Here is a 22,711-nt window from a genome sequence, read left to right as displayed (position 1 = left end):
CTCTGGGTTGGAATTGAAAACTTTTCCGGACTGGAGTATGGTTTTCCATGAGCTCTAAGGCTAGGCGCACACATGCGATTTCAGTCCCATTTTTTTGGCGACGCGATTGTCGCAAATTAAAATGGATCAAATGGACCAGTATAGTTGTGCACACACTTTCGACTAAACCGAAAACGACTAAAAAGTAGCAGTCGCAAAGAAGCCAAATCATGCGCACACATGCGATTTTCAACCACTCGATTTTTTAGACGCAAGAAATGAAACACATTATTTTAAATGAGAGCGCACAGACTTGCGATTTTAAAATCGCAAAGTTTAAAAAAATGGATCCGGTTCTATTTTTCGCGATTTTTTTTTTTTTGCTGTACATAAGGATATATTATACAGAATATAATGCACCTGCCCGCACGTGCGACACTTGGAACAGTTATTTTAAGTACAATAATGGATATTACTAGAAAGTGTTGTATAGTGGCTCTTTTTTTATAAACGATAGGAAATTTAAAATTACAATTCCATAAAATTCATAAAAATTTAAGAGAAGGCCCTCAGAAATTTACCAAGTACTATAGAATGAGTAATACTCATACAATACTCATACAATACTCATACAACCCTACTAACAATTTTGCTTCTATAATGCTTTACAGAAGCAACAATTGCATCTATAAAGCTTTATAGAACCAAAGTTGTTTGTCGGGAATACTCATACAATGCTTTGGTGAAATAATGGTACTCGTGGGGCCTAAAATAAGATACAAACATACACATTGCAGAGAATTTATTTCTATTTCTAATCTGGTAAACAAGCTGTGAAACCCTTACCAAATTTTGAGACATTTATTACGTTACCACTTTTACCAGAGCTAACACTGTTTCATGAACTCACCTTATCATAAAATCCGATCGAAATGAAATTTTCCATTACGAACGGATTTCGTGATTGTTTTCTTTGCGGTCATTTGACCATTAGATTTGAAAAGTGAGTATCTCCTGGCTCTTTTGATCTTGAGATGATGCATTTTTTTTTATCGAAAAACGGTCAACTTTTTTTCAACCAAACATAATCTTTTTTCTTGCAATAAAAAATAGTCGCGCGATTTTTTAGTCGCAAGTGTGTGCACGGTAATTTTATGCTGCGACTGCGATTTTTTAGTAGCAACGACTGAAAATCGCATGTATGCGCCTAGCCTAAATGACCTAGCCATCTCAGGCGCTGCATCTTTACCCTCTTTGGTAATTGTCTTTGTACAGCACGTACAGTTTGATGGGATCTCGGAAATTACGCGACAATTTTTTTTTTTTTATGGGAAAAAGGCCAAAAAATTCTTCATGCCTTTTTTTCCTTCGATTTTTTCCAGAATTACTGGCTTTGGCTTTGCTAGCAATTTTCTTCCATTAAAAAAAAAGGATTCTTGATTTCGAACTTACTCATAAACGACTTAACCGATTTTAATGTACATTTTTGGACAAAAACCTTGTGTTAAAATTAAGAAAAAACTTAAAATTTTTTTTTTTTTGGTTTTTTTAAAAAAAATTTCAGATTTTTTTCTTGAAAACGGGTTTAATTTTTTTTTTTTTGTTAACTTTTATTTTTTAAGTGTCGAATGTTAATTATTTAAGGTCCAATTTATTCACACTCCATTAAATTTAAAGTCGTTATTAAAAAAGGGAAATTTTAAAATTTGTATGCGATTTGACAGTTTTATAATTTTTAATGGAGCCTTTAAAAATAATGGAGAGTGAATAAATTGGGCCTAAGAGCAGCATAACTTGTTTTTAAAATTTGTTTGAAAATTTAAAAAAACAAAAACGGTTCCTACAATTTTCAGAAAAAAAAATTAGGTATTTATGATCTATTTTCAAAATTATTTACTGATATTTTTTCCAAATTTTCACCACAAAAAATTTCTGATGTTCTTTTCAAAAAAAAAAAAAAAAATCTGGCGTCATTTCCGGAAATGCATCAATATTTTTTGGTTTAAACTTTTTTAATATTTTTTCCTCATAATAAAATGAAATAAAGTGGCTGTTGGCAATAGTAAAATTAAGAAACACTATATCGAAAATACTCACTACCTATTTTATAGTTAAATTTTAATTGGAATTAAAAAAAAAACACATCGTTTATTCCAAAAACAACTTTTAACATCAAAATATATTTCTTGGGGTCTTGATTGAAAGCAGACTTGTAAAAATATCAATTGAAAAACAATGCATTTGAAATAAAAAAAAAATATTTATTGTTATACCTACCTACTGAAAGAAATTTTCAGGAAATAAAAATTTAATACAGCTGAAAAATATATGCATTAAAAAACATTTATTACAAATAAAAAAAAGTGTGCATTAAAAAAAATGTTATTGCAACTAAAAAATATTTGCATTGAAAATAAAATTTTTATTACAAATAAAAAATTTTTTGCATTGAAAAAAAAAAATTCAATGCAAAATGTGTACATTATACATATATTAAAAAAAAAATATTTTTTGCATATGAAAAAAATTGGCATTAAAAAAATATTTATTGAAAAGAAAAAAAATTTGCATGAGAAAAAATTTATTACAACTGAAAAATATATGCAATAAAAAAATATTTACTGCAAATAAAAAAAATTTGCATTGAAAGTAAAATTTTTAATTACAAAGAAAAATATTTTGCATAAAAAAAATTTTTTACAAATAAAAATGTATGTACCTACCTACATTAAAAATTTGTTTTAATATTCGTCGAATTTCTTACAATTTTTAATTTTTGGCCTTACATTCGCTTCAATAGTCAATGCATTAAAAAAAAATGATTTTTAACAACCCTGATTGAAAGATATATCGTATTTTTTATTAAAAAAATCTTCAGAAGTGTTTTTTTTTTTTTTTTTAAATTTTTTTATAGAATTTCACCTAAACTTCTTTCTTATTTAAAGGAATAAATAAACAACAACACTTCAATTCATCTGCCGGACCACTCATCCCTAATCATATCGTAAGCTTTTTCTCCAATCATAAAAGAAGCAGCATTAACATGACACGTTGGTGGAAATGGTATAATCGAAGTATCAACAACTCTCAACTTTCTTATCCCATGCACCTTCAACTGAGGACTTACAACCGATGTTGGGTCACTCTGGGGTCCCATTTTACATGTTGCCACTTGATGATGCAATGTATACGATAAGGTTCTAATCGAGCATCTCCAATAATCATCCGATGCAAAAGTAATACTTTCACATCCTGGTGTTGGAATTCTATACAAAGTTGCACCAATTTTTTGCATTGCTGAAGTCTTTGTTATACGAATAGCTTCTTTGACACCTTCAAGTATATATTCAACATCTTCTGGTATTTCAAAAAATTGCGGATCAATTATTGGTGGTATTTTTGGATTATTATTTTTTAACCACAAACGACCCATAGATTGTGGATGGAAATGTGTAATTAGAAATCCAAAATGTTCCTTATTTTCAAGAGGTTTAAACATTTTGTCATAAATGTCGTCACGAAAATTAGCACCTTCTTTAAAACCTGTTCCATAATCACCAGCTAAACTGGTTGAAATCAGTATCAATTCAACATCTGGAAAATCAGCTGGTTCATTGGAATTTGGTGTTTTGATAAATGTCAATGCTTCAACACCTCCAATTGATGAGAGGATTGTAGAACCATCACCGGTTTTAAATTTAACAAGATCCACAGGAGTTATACGGTTTAAAAATAGAGTTTGTTTTGTTGTATTGACTGTAAATAGAGGACCAACAAAACTCATATGATCGAATAAACGTTTACCAACTGGTAATTCTTTGATTTGCGGTATTCCGATTGGAGAAAGAACTTCTTTAGGACCGATTCCGGACAACATAAGTAACTGCGGAGAATTGAAAGCTCCAGCTGAAAGAATCACCTCTTTTCTACCTCGAATTGTATATTTTCGTTCTTTGTGAAGAAATTCAACTCCATAAGCTGAATTTGTCTTTGGATCAATAAGAATCTTGGTTACCAGTGCAAATGTCAATACGTGAAGATTTTTTCGTTTCTTCTTAACTGGCTCCAAATAAGCCTTCGAAGCACTATGTCGATGGCCATTTAAAGTACTAGCTTGAACAAACGACACACCAATTTGTGATTGACCATTATAATCATTCAATCGATAACCAGCTTGTTGAGCACCATTCACATAAGCATGAACAATTTCAGTTCGAAATGAAACAGCTTCAACACTAAGTGGTCCAGTTGTATTGTGATAATCTGAATATTCAAAACCTTCAAGATTTGCTGCTTCGATACGTTTGAACAATGGCAATACTTCATTATAAGACCAACCTATATTTCCATTTTCAGCCCAACGATCAAAATCACGACGATTTCCACGATTGTAAATCATAAAATTGATAGAACTTGTTCCACCCAAGACTTTTCCTCTAGGAAGGCCACAAACTTTGCCATACATTCCATAACAGGCGTTTTTTTGTGGAACGGATTTATAATCCCAATTTGAGTTTGTCTTTTGTAAGACAGACACAAAAGCTGGAACTTCATGGAGGAAATTCTCACTACCTCCAGCTTCGAGTAGATAAACTGTCCAATTGGGATTTTCAGATAGACGATTTGCTAAAACACAACCTGCTGGTCCAGCTCCAACAATTTTGAAGTCATAGATTCCATTTTGACGTGGCACTGAAGAAGGAAAAATATTGTAAGTTACTTTAAAGAGGTTTAAGATCAAATTCACTTAGATTACGAACAATCAACTGGAAGAAATATCTCAGAAGCCAAATCACCAGTATCTATTCCAAGGGCAAGAAGATCTACAAGCAGATTAACTATTTGAGTCTTTCCAATATGTGGCGAAAGAAAAAATATCATGAAGATACAAGTTGGGTGAAATGTTTTAAACTTCATTATATTTCTTGAAATGCAATTGAAGAAGATACTGAATAAGTCAAGTCTTTTTGAACGGCGTAAGTGGAAGGCAAGCCAAAAATGGATAAAATAAAATAATTAAATACTTAAACTGTGTAACAATCAGCTGAAAAGTTAATTAGTTTTAGAGTCGTAAAAAAATGCTGACTAAGGGTCTGCTTGCACTAGTATTGTTGAATGCTAATCTTTTGAATATTTTTACCACTCACATTTGAATAGAGAACTCGAACATCATGCGAAATAGCTTTGGTAAATTGGCAGGAATGACATCTGGGGCCTATTGCATAGCTTAGTTCTCCAGCGATACCAACGACTTTAATTATTAATTAGTCCGGCCAATGAACCACTCGAAATAATTTTTTGAGTAGTTCGGGCTCAACAATTGATTTTTGAAGTTACTAATGAAGTTGATATAGTAAGCTCTGAATTGGACCCCTAACTATACGAAAAGCAGTACCTAAATTCCGAATCTTGTAAACCAGTAGCGTCTTATGATACGAAAACCTGTACACAACGGTTCTGGTGAATCAGCAGAAATTTCTACTGGTCTTGGGTGACCATATAGCTCATGTTAATTAGCAGAAATTGATAGGGCATGTTCAGGCACAAAAACAATCTGGCAATAGCTTTGACGATTCAGGAGGAATTAGTACCGCGATTATTACCAAAACACATTTCACTGATTGAAGTGAAATGTTCCGGATTCACCGGCCTCCGGTTCTTGGAATTATTAAAGAACCTTACCCTCCAGTTTGGGAGCTCCTGCCATCAGTGTAACTGCCCGGTCAGGAGGAAGTTACGCAACAACGACAATCTTCGGACAGGATACGGGCGGATTAACTGATGACGAACAATGCAAACGGAATAACGACAATCAATTTCTGCAGCAATGTTTTGCAAAAAGTATTGAAATTTTAATTAAAAAACATTTTTAAAAAAACACAAGATCTCAAAAGTATATGTTGGCACAAAAACGACTGATGTGTTGTAAAAGGGCACTAAGTTCTAAGATTTGGTTTTTAATTTTATGGTGATAATTTTTTAAAACTGATAGGCAATTTCGTGTAATAAACTATTTTTTACATTTACTGTGTAAAAAACGTAAAACAATATTTAATAAGCTGTAAAAAAAATGTTAAAAAAACGTAAAAAATGGCATAAACGGTAAAAAACTTAAAAAACGCATTCATTTTGACAGATTGCCATTCAAAGTACATAATATTTTGTATAGATCACTTAATTTTGTTGCATTGAATTCTAATAAACGTTTATAAATCATAAATTGTCAGGAAAGAGCATTGAAGAATCAAGAATGCCATAATTTTAAGCAAAAAACTGGACTAATTGAAAAATTTGACATTTTATGAACCAGCTGAAATAAAACGCGAAACGATAACCTTTCTAAATTAGCCCGTTTCATCAAACAAAATATTGTCCAAAATTTGAATGTGGTGCAAGTCCATTAACATTTGAAAGATCGAGGAAATTAATTTACATTTAGTTTAATGTATTTAGGCATTGAAATTAAATAAGCCAGCCATCATTCAAAATATGTAGTGTTTTTGTTTTTCTCCAAATAGTTGAGAAAAAAAAAGTAATGTGTGCAATTCACACGTGGTAGAAGTGAAACCTTAAAAAAAAAATTTCTTGCAAAAAAAAAGAAAAAATCTACCTATTTTTTATTCTATCTCCTTTGAATACATGTTTTTTATATGACAACTTATATTATTTTTTTAAATGACATACATATGTATTTTTTTTTAAATGACAACCTATAGTAAATTTTATATCATCTGAAAGGTTATTTCACCTTTTATATGACGTATGAATCATATTTCTACCATGCCTAGAAAAAAAGAATTTTTTAAAGCTTAAAGTTTTGAGGTATTTTTCAAGTTTTTCAATTTAAGATTGTGTAACTTGTAGAGCTCGTACAGTTAATTGTGATATATCAAAGGAAAGGTTATATTATCAGTATGCGTATTAAAGTTAAATCAAATTTGTATGTGCGCTACATCAAAAGATATAACGTGTGTAGAAAAGAACATCTTTTTACCATTTCTCAGAATTTTGAATATGAAATTAATTGAAATTTTGTTCATTTATAGTTTATTTTATTACCTATCTACAGTACAAATTTCATTCTATCTATCTATTAAAACAAAAAAGTTATAACAAGTTGAATGTTCGTGTCGCGTTTTCGTTTCATCTTGTTTCAAATCACTACGATACTAAAGAAGTTTTCACTTAAAAAAAAAAGAATTAAATCATTTCCCCTTTTTAGGCTTTCTAAAGAAATTTCATTTTTTACAATTATTTACAACAGTGAGTTTTTATATGTAATTTTGAAGTTTTTACCCTGTAAAAAACACGATGCAAAAAACGGATCACAGCAGTGAATTTTATTGTTTTACTCGACAATTTTCCAAAAAAAGAATTAAGACATTGACCTTATAGTCTGAAATATCAAATGTTGATATTTTAATTAATTAAAAAAAAAAATAAAGCTCAATTAAAAATTAATGAGAAATAACTTTAAAAGCGAAATCAAGTTATTGAATTTGTCACTTTCATTCATAATTTTAGCACAATTTTGCTACCACATAATGACAGTTAAACAATTAAACAAAATTCAATTACTAAAACACTAAACTATTTCTAAAAAAAAAAGAAAAGAAACGAAACAACTTAATCAAACAATCGCAATCGAAACAACTTAATCAAAAACGCATAAAATGCGTGACAACTTAATTTAACTCCAGTAACATTGTAAACCTTTAATGTTTGCTCAACATAAAAGACCAACAGACTAAATATAAAAAAAAAAAACAAGTGTCATTGCTTAATAGCTCAGTAGCACAGAAATTGAATGAAGTAAAAAGACGCAAACATCACACACAACTTATATCAAATCGGAACAACCAACGTGTTGATCCGGTTGTCCCTCCTCAACTTCCGAGGGCGATCCATACCTGTTGTATTTGATGTGACATCGGATTAAATTTTTAAGTTATAGACACGATTTCTTTTCGTTTTCAAACGCCACCGATTAAATACCTCAAACATTGTTTACAAATATGCCGAAAGCAATTTTTTTTATGATTATTTCATGTTTAACTCATTTGTATTCGATGATTAATAACACCTCTCCATTTCGACACAATTAATTAAAAATTTTGTGCAGAAAATTTGGTTTGACGTGTGGCATTTAGATTCTTATTTTTTGTTGTCAAATATGTCAAAATTATGTTGACATGAAAACAGCATTAATTTCAAGTTTTGTTGCTGTAAGTGAAAAATAGGGGAACTCTGCAGAATGAAGCAGTAGCCAATAGTGATGGGAACTATCGAATAAAAACTATCAAACTATCGATAGTTGTAAAATATTCATTCATTCGATAGTTTAAAATCATTCATTCGAATAGTTTTTTCGTTCGATAGTTTTTTATTCGATAGTTTTTTCGTTCGAATAGTTTTTTCGTTCGATAGTTTTTTCATTCGAATAGTTTTTTCGTTCGATAGTTTTTTATTCGATAGTTTTTTCATTCGAATAGTTTTTTCAAACGATAGTTTTTTCATTTGAATAGTTTTTTTTATTCGATAGTTTTTTCAATCGAATAGTTTTTTCAAACGATAGTTTTTTCATTTGAATAGTTTTTTCAAACGATAGCTTTTTCATTTGAATTTTTTCATATTCAGTTACTGTTTTCTTTCAGTCTATTAGATTGTTTTTTTTTTTTTTTTTAATTCAGTCATAATTTTATTTCTCTACTATTTGCTTTTTCTCTTGATTTCACAATTTAATTGTAAATGATTTTATCTGCATTTGAAGGAAGGACTGAAGGAAGATGAATGATGATACACATATTGTGCGATCTTCCAAAAAATATCTTGAAAGTTTTTCAGGACTGAATTTATGTGTTTTATGCTGGAGTGCCCATATTTTCAAAACAAAGGCGGTAAAGAAAAGAAAAAAAAGGCAGCACGGTGCATGAAAAGAAAAGAAGTTATCCGTCGGTCAGTGCGGTGTCATAAAAAAGTGACAAATGAGAAAAAAATAACTCTTTGACCTGGGAAGCGGAACATGTTCATTGTTCAGCCAGTGTATAGTTTATGAACCTAATTAGTGGGAAAACCCATCTTTTCAATCACTTGACGAAACATGGCGCCGGAAGAAGCAAAACATTCGCACAAACGGCAGGTATATGTGTCAACAAGTGGATTTTGTAAAGGGTTGTGAATGGGTTAGACAAAAATATGATGCAACTGTGTGGTTGGTTTGGATTATTGTAGGTAGGTATGTATATACTTTTGATATTTGCAATTTTGCATGTGGACGAGCAAAAATAAAAAGTGTAAGAAAAGGAAACAAATCCTTTCCAGTGGTCATTTCTCGACTATTTTTTTTTTTACGATTTTTATATTATGTACTTCAATGTATGATGGATGCTTCTTTAAGATGAAATCGGATGAAAAGTGAAAAACTTGATAAAATATTATTTTTAAATAGCAACTGAATATTTGATAGTTTTTATTCGATAGTTTATTTGATAGTTTTTATTCGATAGTTTATTCGATAGTTTTTATTCGATAGTTTATTCGATAGTTTATTCGATAGTTTTATTCGATAGTTTTTATTCGAATGAATGAATGAACTATACGATAGTTCAAATCATTCAGTTACTAACTATCGATAGTTCAAATCATTCGATAGTTCCCATCACTAGTAGCCAATGATAATCTTTAAGATAGTTGAATTGCATAACTTTAGAGTCTCGAAAAGAAGTGCATATTTAAAAGTTTGAATGACAATGGTCTCTTAAGTCAAATTTATGAACCAATAGAAGTTTCCGTATTACAAAGTCTTTGTCATTGTTGTCACAAATTGTTTTTTTTACAAATAGTTTGATGTGAATATCCCACTTTTTATATAGTCTTGCATCTGTAACACCAAAAGCAACTTCGCATATATCTACGACAAAAAAAAAAGCTTTGCGCTAAATACCTAAGCGAAGCGCAAAGGTCTCTTTGATAAACTTGTTTCCATTGACTCATGCGGAGTTGGTAAGGTATAGTGTTGATGTAATGAGTGACTTTCTCTTGGACAGGCTATAAAGCTGCTACTAAATTGGCACAACAACAAGTTTACACATATATAAGTCGGGTAGACAAGACAAGAAAAAAAAGACATATCACAGAGGAAGTTAGACAAGTCAGAGAGACAATCACTTACTTTTTCTTAAGATACCAGAGCAATATATGTAAATGATGAATGTTGAAGATATTGAAGGTATTGTGGGTATGACTATACAACTTATGAGAGCTTAAAAAGATTGATATGAATATTCATAGTGGATTATTAGATTACAGGAAAAACTGTTATCACACACTTGAAATTGAGTTAAATTTTTGTCGTCTTTTACTGAAGATTTATGCAATAATAAATTTGTATATGGTTCGGGAAATTTTGCTGAATTGTTAAATAATTCAATGTAATAAATTTATGATGTGAAAAATTGAGATTTTTTGGTTGGCAATCAAAATTAAAATATTAAAGCAAACAAATTGGTGATGATAATGTAAAATACCATTTTGATTGACTTAGGGCCATTTTTTTTAATCGTAGTTGAACATAACTTGAGGATTTTTATCCTCAACTTCCGAATTCGGTTTTATTCACTCTAAGCTGACATTTTAAACTTTCGATTTTAAACTCGAGAGTTGATCAGATTTCCGTTTTCTCAACTTCCCTAAAAAGTACCTAGAAGTTTGCCGACCAAACTAGAGAGTTTATTTGAGATTTGCTTTTTTAAAATTTTCTGCCAAATTTCTTTTTGACAGTTATTGTATTATAGAACAGGTAAAATAGACATTTAAAAGAAAAAAAATTGTTACACTCATGAAACTTGGCAAAAATTTTGCTTTTGGGATAAGAACCAAGTACAAAAAAAGTCTATAAAAAAAAGGTGGGTGGAAGGGTGTTTTTTCGCGGACAAGAGGGAGGGGGTTAAGGTCAAAAATATACTGAAAAAAATTGTTTGTCGAATATCATCATATGACACATGTTTTCAAGGTATTTTTTGATGCTGAATCTAATGACATAAAAAAAGAGTGTGTGTACACATGTACACGCGACTGAAGTTATACTTCTCATTCAGTTTTATGTAAATGAATTTCATTTGATATTTTTAATTTCTATTATTAAGTAATTAATCCCCACTTATTTTTTTTACATTTTTATCAAGTGAACAATAAATTAATTCTTTCATCCTCCTTGCGTCCATGTAGTTTTCAATTTATTCTGTGAAATTTACACATGTTGTGCGGTTCAGAACGTACGGTATACGCTTAACGACTTTTTTCAAAATTCCGAGAAAATCGGTTTTGAAAGTTGGGGTACATTTTTTTTTCGAAAAATCCCCGAATCTTTAAACGCTCCTGGAAGCTAAACCGCTTTTGAGCAATTTTTGGGAGTGATGCCAAATGATAGCTTGTGTCATGGGCCTACGCTTTGCACATTATCAGATTTTTAAAAAATCGCCTTCCATGTTAAACCACCACATCATGCCTTTTTTTTTCAGAATCGCGCCTATTTTTTTTACTTTTAAGTTCTCCCGGTTTGAGAACGCGTGGACCTACAGGAATGGGAGTTGTACCCAAATGTAGGTTAGAGTCCCCGCTATCTTTTGGCATCAAAAATTTTATTCATTTTCTTCAAAATTCCACGATATAGGCGTTGGAAGTTGGGGGCGCGAAAAAACTTCTGGGAGCTGAACGCTTTGATCTAGAGACAGTGGAGTGGTGCCATATGAAAGCTTATATTCTCAGCTACCCGATTGTGGTATAATCCGGTTTTTCGATTTTTTTCAAAATTCCGAGAAAATCGCGTTTGAAAGTTGGGGTAAAATCTTTTTTCGAAAAATCCCCGAATCTTTGAACGCTCCTGGAAGCTAAAACGCTTGAGAGCAATTTTTGGGAGTGATGCCAAATGATAGCTTGTGTCATGGGCCTACGCTTTGCACATTGTCAGATTTTTAAAAAATCGCCTTCCATGTTAAACCGCCACATCATGCCTATTTTTTCAGAATAGTGCCTATTTTTTTTTTACTTTTAAGTTCTCCCGGTTTGAGAACGCCTGGACCTACAGGGATGGGAATTGTACCCAAATGTAGGTTAAAGTCCCCGCTACCTTTTGGCATCAAAAAATTTTATTTTCATTTTCTTCAAAATTCCGCGATATAGTCGTTGGAACGCTTTGATCTAGAGACAGGGGAGTGGTGCCATATGAAAGCTTATATTCTCAGCTAGCCGATAGTGGTATAATCCGGTTTTTCGATTTTTTTCAAAATTCCGAGAAAATCGCGTTTGAAAGTTGGGGTAAATTTTTTTTTTCGAAAAATCCCCGAATCTTTGAACGCTCCTGGAAATTAAACCGCTTGAGAGCAATTTTTGGGAGTGATGCCAAATGATAGCTTGTGTCATGGGCCTACGCTTTGCACATTATCAGATTTTTAAAAAATCGCCTTCCATGTTAAACCGCCACATCATGCCTATTTTTTCAGAATCGTGCCTATTTTTTTTTTACTTTTAAGTTCTCCCGGGTTGAGAACGCGTAGACCTACAGGAATGAGAGTTGTACCCAAATGTAGGTTAGAGTCCCCGCTACCTTTTGGCATCAAAAATTTTTTTTTTCATTTTTATCAAAATTCCGAGATATAGGCGTTGGAAGTTGGGGCGCTCACTTTCAGCTCAGCTCAAATGCGCTAAGCTATGGTACCTAGCTCAAATTTGAGCTGAGCTGTGAGCTGAGCTGAAATGTGAGCTTTTTGCAACCCTGGCAACTTGCCACATGGAAATTACCACATGCAACTTGCCACATGCAACTTGCCACATGTAACTTGCCACACGCAACTTGCCACACGCAACTTGCCACATGCAACTTGCCACATGAAACATGTAACTTGCAACGTGTTGTGTGTTTTATGTTTGCCGTACTGCGGCGTACTACATTTTTAAATACTAAAGTACTGCCTACTCTAAAGGTGAAACGACAGCCCTGCTACCCAGGGTGATCGCGTCATAATCCCTTTGACATTCTTGTCAAAAAGTAAATTTTCATACCAACCCTCCCATAAGAAGTATAACTTCAAAAATAAAGTCAATACGATTGCTCTAAGAAGTTTTAAAAATTAATAAAATTTAAGTCAGCTGTTATGAAACCTTCCTCACACACAACTTAACCCATCAAAAAAACACCCTTTCACCAAAAATAATTTTAAGAACTTTATGAATCCTTTGTTCCTGCTTTATCTAAAACCTTCATCCCGAATTTTATCAGTGTAGCATGTTTTTCACATGGGTTTCGGTTATATTTTACTTGTTGAAGTAAAAAAACAAGCACTCTTGTTTTTAATCGGCAATAACTTTTATTAGAGCAATCGTATTGACTTTATTTTTATTTCATTAGATTCAGCATCAAAAAATACCTTGAAAACATGTGTCATATGATGATATTCGACAAACAATTTTTTCAGTAGATTTTTGACCTTCACCCCTCCCTCTTGTCTGCGAAAAAAAACACCCTTCAAACCAACTTTTTTTGTACTTGGTTTTTATCCCAAAAGCAAACTTTTTGCAAAGTTTCATTCGTGTAACAATTTTTTTTTAAATGCCTATTTTACCTGTACTATAAATAAAGTGAAGTTATCACGTAAAATTATCGTCCGTAAATCGAATTTACAACCACCAACCAATTGTTTTTTTTTTTTTAACAAGAAATTCTTTTCAAAAGTCTGTATAAGCCCGCCATTCGATTTAAGTACGTTTATATAAAATGTTGGTTTTTGTTGATTCTCATGGATTAATATGCCCAGCTTGAATTTTGTTTTTATGAGAGATATTTAGATTAACGTTTAACTTTATAGTTTTACTGAAAATTTTGAAAGAATATGTAGTAAAAAAAAGACAATAAATTGGTTTATCTTTTTTTTTTTTGTTTAATTATTATCTAATATTGAAAATTCCTGACTATTTTTGTATCTACCCAAAAATTTAGAAACCATGGACAAAAAAATACCACGTTGTAAATTTTTTTTTCTTTTTCGCTTTCAAATGGATAAAAGAAATTTATTGTTAGGAATTTTAAATAGTCCATAGTTGTTATGAACTTGTATATTTTTATTGCGTATTATTGTTATTATTTTTAAATCAATCAAATATTATATCGATTACTCTAATGGAAAGAAACAAGTGTGAAAAGTATCACAAGACTTCAACAAAAGTTCACTTAAAAGTTGATTTTAACAATTAGCCATAAGATTCATGATTCAAATCATTTTAAAGGCGAAATTCATTAAGTAACGTAATCAATATCAGTAAGTAAGAACAACAAACATCATAAGGTCATCAAAAGTAAATAATATGTACACGATTTGGTTCTCGATCACATGTGCATTCAATACCTACTGATTTTATACTTAGACTTTTAAGCTTTTTATGTTAAAAAAATGTATTGTTCATAATATAAGACATTACTTAATAAAAAGGATGTTGTTCAAAAAATAAAAAAAAAAATAATGTTTTAAGTTTCAAATAACAAAGAAAACATTAAGGCCCATTTGCTGAAACGGAACTTAAATCTTTATGTGAAACATAAACCCTAAAGTTCTACATAATCGTTTGCACGAACTTTAACTCGTGTCATAAATTCTTCTAAGTATAACATAACTTAGGGGCAAGAAATAGTAGAACATAAGGGTTTTATGATCTACATAAGAAATTTTTATTGAGCAAAAAGCCATAACATCCCTTAAAAATGATGTTGTCTATAAAATTTACATCAGTAATTAATTAAAGAATGGTCAACTCACTTTTATACGTTAACCATGATACAATTGGTCGCATAAATGTTTACAGAAGTATTTGTCATTTTTTTGTATATATTTGTCGATTTTCTGTCACTTAATTGTGACACACAAACACATTTGTAAAAAATTTCCATCACATGAATAATTAATTTATCAAATCAAACACACATATTTTATCAGTTTCACTATATTTAATTAATTTTTGCAATAAAAAACCACAAAATAATAACAGCTTAATTGCTCAAAAAAAATAAAATTAACTGACGTTTGTATCGATTTGACATTCGAATTTGAAGTTCTCAGCGATTTCTCGAATGAAAGTAAAACATTGCTAGGTTAAACATAAATTTTTTTTAACAACTTAGAATAAACTAAGTAAAACACAAGGACTATGTTCGACCTAGCTATGAATCAAATTTATGATCCGTATGAGCAAATGGGCCTAAAAACGCCTTTTTTTGACAATGGAAAGGACAAGCACATAAATGAAAAAATCGTATTTATTTTTTAAGTGTTGATTAATTTTTTTCAACTTTGACCGAAAATTTGTATTTCCAAAATTGATCTTAAATCTTTTTAAGATCGATGAAGAGCATTTTGAGCTCTACGATTATTTAAAAAAAAGTAATCGCGATCTTCAGACAAGACAATTAACCCTTTCGAACCCAAGCTATGAAAATCAATATTAAAAAATGTATTTTCAGTATTATCGTGTCAAAAACATCACAACTAAGAAATATGAATAGCAAAAAGTTATTTTCCAAAATAATAAATAGCAAAACTAATGTGTTACTCTCATGTTACATGTTAGTAACATGCACTGCCTATAACCACTAAAAAAAGTCGGACAACTGAGAAAATAATTTTTTATGGAACAATAATGTATGCTACTTCTTCTAAGCCAAAAAACAAAACATTTTCCGGATTAACATTTTTTATAACTTTTTTTTTCAAAATTATGGCCATCTATAAAAAAAATTTGTTTGCAAAAAAAAACAAAAAATGTGAATTTCAGTCCCTTTTTCGATCGAAAAAATATTAAAAGTATGATATTTGACTAATATAACTTTTTGTAATAGTCCAGTAACTAGGCATTATTATCTTTCAATTAAGCCATCGAAACCTAAAAATTTATTTAATGGAATATTTTTTACGAATTTTTGAAAATATGTTACATAGGAGTAACGCTGGGTCCGAAAGGGTTAACCACAGCGAAACTACTGTCGTAAAATGTAATAGGTATATGTTTTTCTGACTTAAAATTTATAAAACAAATTTTGGAGATGCTTGCCATTAAAAAAAAAACCGATCCTAAGCCAAAAAGATTTTATCATCGTTTAGCTCCGAGTAGTTTATTTAATTCAAGAAGCTTATAACTTTTAATTGACTGCATTGTATTTCAACCAATCTCATTTGATCATGATTGATTAAGTACTTAATTTGTTTCGATGATTACAACGAAATTACATATAATTTATTAATTTTTGTCTTCAATTTTTTATTATTGTAGAATATTTTAAAATCAAAGTACCTACAAATATTCAAATGCTTAATTATATAAAAGTATTAATAAATAATTCTTCAATTATTGCAATGTTGATTTATCGGGAGCGTATCGGAATCCCGCTTTTTAAAATCCCGTTTTTTGAAAATCCCGAAAAAAAAGTTTCAAAATCCCGTTTTCTAAAATACCGCTTTTTTAAATCCCGTTTTCTGAAATCCCGCATTTTAAAATCCCGTCAAATCCCGAAAATCCCGATTTTTTTTACAAAATACATGCTTAATTCACAAATAAAAAAATCATGAGAAATAGACAAAAAATTAGTAAAACTGTTTTTTTGCCCACACAATATGTACCTTCAACACATAATGAAAACGGTATTTCTTTTATAAAAATATAAAATGATTAAAGCCTTAAATTGAGTTCACAAGTAAAAGAAATTTCATTTATTTAAATATCAAAATTGTTGAAATGCATCCAAATATAAGTTGAAATATATTTAAATGAAATTTCTTTTGATTATGTAGAGTGTTCTTAATTTAAGGTGTTGTGATCATTTTATGTTATTATTAATCTATGGGATTATCACGATTTGAAACTTCTGAAACTTTAAAGTAAATATTAGTTTGTTAATTGAATTCTTTTTAGTATCACATTCCTTACTTTTTCTTATTTTTTTATATATTATATTTTTTGTTAAAGCTTTTAATTAAATGCGTTTAGAACAATGTCTCATTTTTTAATTTGTTTTAGTATCCCGATTTTGCAAGCAAAACTAGTTGTTTTATTTTAAAAAATCGCGCGATTTTTTAAAATAAAACAACTAGTTTTGCTTGCAAAATCGGGATAATAAAAAACGGGATTATAAAAATCGGGATTTTAAAAAGCGGGATTATAAAAAGCGGGATAATGAAAAACGGGATTTTAAAAGCGGGATTTAAAAAAACGGGAATATAAAAAGCGGGATATCGAACCCAACCCTGATTTATCAAGTCTAAATATGTAAATAATCTCTAGCGAGAAATAATAATTTTTCATACATTAAACTTAATCCATTGAACTTTAATCGCAATTTGATTGATTGATTGGTTAATTAATTGCTACTAACTTGTATTTTACAGTCATTTTTTTTTAATAACTGGTATTAATAGACTTTTCTAGGAGTTTGCTTTTAAAATATATTTATTAATAAATTACTTTTTCTTAACGCATGTTACAGTTTAAAGTTAATTTTACTGCAAAATGTATCAGTTGGTTTATAAGTTAAAGTTTCTTAATAAAAAGATTAATATTTATAAAAAAAATCACCAAATTTGAAAAACCCATCTATTTCAATTTTTTTTTATTTATTTACCAAAAAATTGCAATGACAAGAAAATAATTTACAAGTGATGATCGTATGATTTTCCACTTATGAACATAAATGAACAAAGCAGAAAATTATTATTAATTTAAAATTGAAAACCTTCTCCACATGAACAAATCGAAAACTTATCAATTCAAGATTAAAAAGCGTCTCCATTTTATTTACACTCTGTGAGCACTTAATAAAGAAAAAACTGCAAATGCAGACATGCAACTACTTTTAATGCAATTATCATATTCTTTGATAATTTTTTTTATTTCTCTCTCAAACAACTCAACTTGAACTATTCACAAAGTGCATTTCGATTTGACAACTTGATGATCGGTTTTTAAAAGATTTCTAAAATAATTTATCATTTCCTTTTCACTTTTTTTTTCGATTAATCATTTCCTTTTCTATATAAATGATGGCAGATAATTTAAATTTAAAAAGTAAAATTTTTGCAAATCTTCAATCATTCTTCAAATTTATCAATGATTTTTTGTTCTACTTACGTGTATACATATGGACCTAATTCATCTAGAACTGGCTTTGAACCATTATTAAGGAATTCGTCGGCATTTGTGACATTATAGACATAAACTGACATTTTAGGTTCAACTGGTGGTTTCGACCACCAACCGTAAGTTTGACCACCTTGCCGCAATGCCACCTGGTGGTCGATTATGTGTCTGATGAGTGCGGAAAAACCACAGGCGACTAGAATACCAAGAATTATTAGGCATACTGCAAATGCTATTGTTATCCCTGTAAAGAAAAAAAAAAGAAATATTTGTTTGAGATTTATTTTTTATTTAAAGAAATGGTTCTTATTTTAATTGTAGAAGAAGAATTTTTTAATCACATATAGTTTTAGTTTCCAAGTGAATTTTAACGATCACAGACTTTCTGTGATTTCGAATCTTCAACCTCTATAAGTATTCAATGTTCGTTGTGTTTAACAAACTTTGGTATGTTAGACACGTCTGGTAATTGAAATACCAAACTTGTGCGTCAGCAATTTCAATGCAAAATTAAACTGCTCGTATACATTTAGTATAATTTTTGATTTTTAATTGCCCTTGCTAACTGACATGTGTTGGTTATTGCTTACTACATATGGGCTGGTTGTCACATTTGACACTCCGTCCTATAATTTTACGACACTTAAAATTGCCGGTAGATTTGTACTTTCATAACTATACAAGAAATACTGTCATATAGAAATTTTTAATTGAAGATTAGTAAATATTTTTTTATGCTTAGTTTCCAGTGAAATCGTTGGTTTTTGATTAAGTAGTTTTGTCGACTGTTATTTCACCAGTCTAGCGGAAGATACCTATAGAATCTAGCCTACCACTGATAGGAACCACAGAAAGGAAGAATTGAAAGTCAGCCAAGACATCTTGACCAAAAATTTCTTGAAAATAAAAACAACTTTTAGGCGGAGAATCTGATATCATGTGAACCAAAGGAAACTATTTCTTCAAATCTGACCAAAGATCGGAACAGGAAATGCAGATATAGAGATGTCCCGACATTATTGTGGTCTATTTGGTAAAGTAGTTGTTTTTCATACAAAATATTGCAGTCTCAGGGCATTAAAAGCACAGTTTGCTTTTCAATTAAATTCATATTTATGATAAAATTAGATAAAATTAGATACAACTGCGTTACTGCTCCACTGCATACTATAACAAAAAACTATTGTTGTAGATTAATTTATAAGTTATTAAGTTCAACAAATTTCATATAATATTAATTGATTTTTAGCTAAGTGTGGAGTGTTACTATAAATAGTATTGGTTTATTACAATTTGAACAGTTGATTAACATGTGGTCGCCGTAAAGCAAAATTGTTCTAATAAGTCACAAAAAGCAAATTTTACAGGGGACGATTTTTAAGTTTCAAATTGGTTTAAAGCGACAATATTCTGCTCGTTTGCCAATGTTTTTTATAAAGTTTGTTCTTTTCTCTTGAATAAAATATACAAGTTTACCTCATTAGTAGGTGCATATTATTTTTAAATGTTTTTTTAAAACTAGAAACCCAAAATTGGACATAGAACAATTTCTATACAAGTACGTTTCTTCCTTAAATAAAAAGTGGACTTAGAACAAAATATGATGGGACTTAGAACAATCAAGAATACTGGGGTTCATTTTCAAAAGGCTACTTCTCTGTTTTTATTGTTCTATATCCCATTAAATTATATTATCTGCGGAATGAAATTTTTTTGAAAAAAAACGGTTTTCAAATTCGGAAAGAGCACCCTCAATTTAGTAAAACTGCATCATTAACTCATTTTCGGTAAAAAGTGGATTTAGAACAATTGATTTACGCCGACGATGTGTTGGGTTCGGTATCCCGATTTTCATAATCCTGTTTTTTTAATTCCTGACATTTAAATCCCGTTTTTTTTAATACCGTTTTTTTTTAAATCCTGCTTTTTTAAAATCCCGCTTTAAAAATCCCGTTTTTTATGATTCCGTTTATTAAATTCCGGTTTTTATAACTCGCTTTTGGAATCAATTCAAGGTGTTTTATCGCCGCTATTTTTAAAATAAAACACCTTGTGTTGATTCCAAAAGCGGGGTCATAAAAAAAAAATGGGAGTTTAATAAGCTTATAGGAACTTGCACATGAACATTCGACACTTAATCATAATTATAAATATTTCTCTTGCTCAAACAACCAGTTTTTCCAAAGACTAAGCGGTTATCTATTCACAGATTTATGTCAGCTTCTCTGTACTATATGTAGTTTTAATAAAAAATTGTTAAATATTTTTTGTTTAATGATCGACGATTTTTTTTACAATTTTGACTATTTGATCTTACATTAGCTTTATTATTATAGTTGAAATAGCTAATGTAACTTTTGAACTTAGTGAAGTAATTTGTTGGAATTAACATGGTTAATTGAGAAAAAGTAGTAAAAGGACAATTTTTACAGTGAAAAAAAAACAAATTTTGATTTTTAAAAGGTTGGTAATTTGAAAAAAAGTATACTGGAAAAGTATTCACTTCACACCATTTTTTATTTACTGTTACTTTTGAAAAATGTTTGGATATATTTTCCTAAGCATGTAGGAATGTTATATGGACTACATTCAATCATGTACACATTTTAAGTCAAATAAATAACATTTGAGACGCAACGCAATGCAAACACCAGTTCTTAATTATAAATTTAAGAAAAGGTCACTGTTGTGTATGCGTACTTTTTTTTTTGGTGTGGTGAATAAAAACTAATTCTTCTATAATTTTCAAACTAAGCGTAGGAAAAATAAAAATTGGACTATCCTGGGCTAACCTTGGGCAAACAAACCACGGTTTTACACTAACGACTTTTTCACAGGAAAAAAAATCATATATTTTTCGGTTTCTGACATGAAAAAAAGTTTTTTGCTGTATCTTTTGAAAAAATAGTGAGATAAAGAAAAAACAAATGGATTATCCTGGGATAACGTTGGGCAAACGAACCAGATAGGTTTGAAAAAAAAAAATTAGCATTTGGGGGTGCCAGCTTCACATAGCCGATTTTGTGCATATTCCATATTTTCAATTACCCTAGGTCAGAATTTTGTCTTTACGGCCCTGAACTAATTGTTTTGAAATGTTTTGGTTCGGAAAATATCTTTGAATAAATAATAATAAATCAAAATTATTGCGCATTCAACCGATTAATAAAAAATATAGTTACACAGTGTAAAATAAATACACGTATTAAAATCCACACTAATTTGACCTTGAGACTTTTCTCATGATGATGACTTAGGTAAGTTCCGCTTATTTTTTTTTTTTAGTTTCAAATTATACCAACACGTGGTGTGAAAATAGCTTAGGTAACATGTTTTTAAATACTCCTAGTTTTGTTCAGATAAATAACTACAAAATAAATTCACGAAAAACTATAATAATTTACTTCCTTGTAACAAAAAAAAAACAGCCTGAACTTGCTTCAAGACCTTGAGCGCACATTGACCACAGGTATTTCGACTAAAATTATCTTAAAATTGGTCATTTACATGAGGTCCAAGTTTCATTAAAATAATGCTAGAAAACTCGTGACAAAATAATACACAAACAAATTATTTCATTCATTAAAAAAAAAAACAAAACGGTGTCAAACCGCAATTTTATAATTTCATATCTTTAACTCTTAAGAGATTATTGCACTGGTTTTGTCTAAAAACCAAATTGTTCACATTTAACTAATAACAATAATTCCTGTCCAACAAATTTTCACAAAACCATACAATCATCTTATTGTCTTGCGCAAATTGCATCTGGCGGACGACAAAACCTAGAGCGGTTAAACTTTATTATGTCACATTTTTTTTTAGCAATTTAAGAGGAAATTAAGCCGCGTAAACATTCAAATGGACATATTTATGAGAGACACTGTGTGAACAACATGCGTGTTATGGTTGTCGATTGTATGTCGTTGCCGGTGATGACGATGATGGTAATTTTCTGTGGTAGCAGTCGGTGGTATAGAAAAGTGATAGTGTTAGACGGCGGCGACTATATGCAGATGAAGCAATAAAATAACTTAACATAAAAGGTAGTAGGTAATAGAGGAAACTTGTGTAATGTCTTAGATTCTCCTCAACTATATCAAAACAAGTTTAAAACAGGGTTTTTTTTAGCTATCTTATACTGCTTACGTCAAAATTTTTTTTAATTTAAAACCTAAAATTGAATAATTCATTCAACTTAGGGAAATTTTATTTGGGGGAGTTTATAAAAAATCTATTTTTTTTTTTATTCAAAATTAATGGAAACATGTAGTATACATGTGTATTTTGTTTGTTTCAAGACAAGACTTAATTTTGACATTGATAAAGGTTTTTGACATTTAGTTTAATATCTACATTTAAGAATAATATTGTTCAATTTTATCATTATGTGGTCTTGAAAAAGGTCTCTGACTTCGGTACCTACATGAATCTCAATGAAGAAATCAAGAAAAAGGAATTTATTGAAAACTAATGTTTAACACATAAAACTGTGATGACAAGGCTGACAAATCATATGATTTTAATAATTTTTTTTTATCTTCTCTGTCATTTCTTA

General features: G+C 30.1%; 2 protein-coding genes across 3 annotated transcripts in view; both read right to left on the bottom strand.

Moving 5' to 3' along the window:
- Positions 1–22,711, bottom strand: part of LOC129913150 (scavenger receptor class B member 1) — a 100,756-nt gene that overhangs the window by 7,301 nt on the left and 70,744 nt on the right. For both annotated transcript variants that reach the window (XM_055991699.1, XM_055991691.1), the window contains exon 3: positions 18,145–18,397. In XM_055991699.1, the coding sequence (XP_055847674.1) occupies positions 18,145–18,397 (253 nt within the window). The remainder of the gene's footprint in view (positions 1–18,144; positions 18,398–22,711) is intronic.
- LOC129906177 (glucose dehydrogenase [FAD, quinone]-like) lies at positions 2,908–4,860 on the bottom strand. Its single transcript, XM_055981852.1, has 2 exons — positions 4,776–4,860; positions 2,908–4,725 (listed from the first exon to the last, which is right to left on the bottom strand). The coding sequence occupies exons 1-2, from the start codon at positions 4,858–4,860 to the stop codon at positions 2,951–2,953; spliced, it is 1,860 nt and encodes a 619-aa protein (XP_055837827.1). The 3' UTR covers positions 2,908–2,950.

This window comes from Episyrphus balteatus, chromosome 1, assembly GCF_945859705.1.
Source record: "Episyrphus balteatus chromosome 1, idEpiBalt1.1, whole genome shotgun sequence".
Taxonomy (NCBI): Eukaryota; Metazoa; Arthropoda; class Insecta; order Diptera; family Syrphidae; genus Episyrphus; species Episyrphus balteatus.
The sequence above is the reverse complement of the archived record's forward strand: the minus strand, read 5'-3'. Positions and strand labels throughout refer to the sequence as shown.

What these genes read in the sequence shown, in the direction of transcription:
- LOC129906177 (XM_055981852.1), bottom strand. Translation starts at nt 4,860, where the DNA reads ATGATATTTTTTCTTTCGCCACATATTGGAAAGACTCAAATAGTTAAT. An exon ending in TGCCCTTGGAATAGATACTG is followed by an intron (nt 4,726 to 4,775) that starts GTGATTTGGCTT and finishes TCGTAATCTAAG; the next exon opens with TGAATTTGATCTTAAACCTC.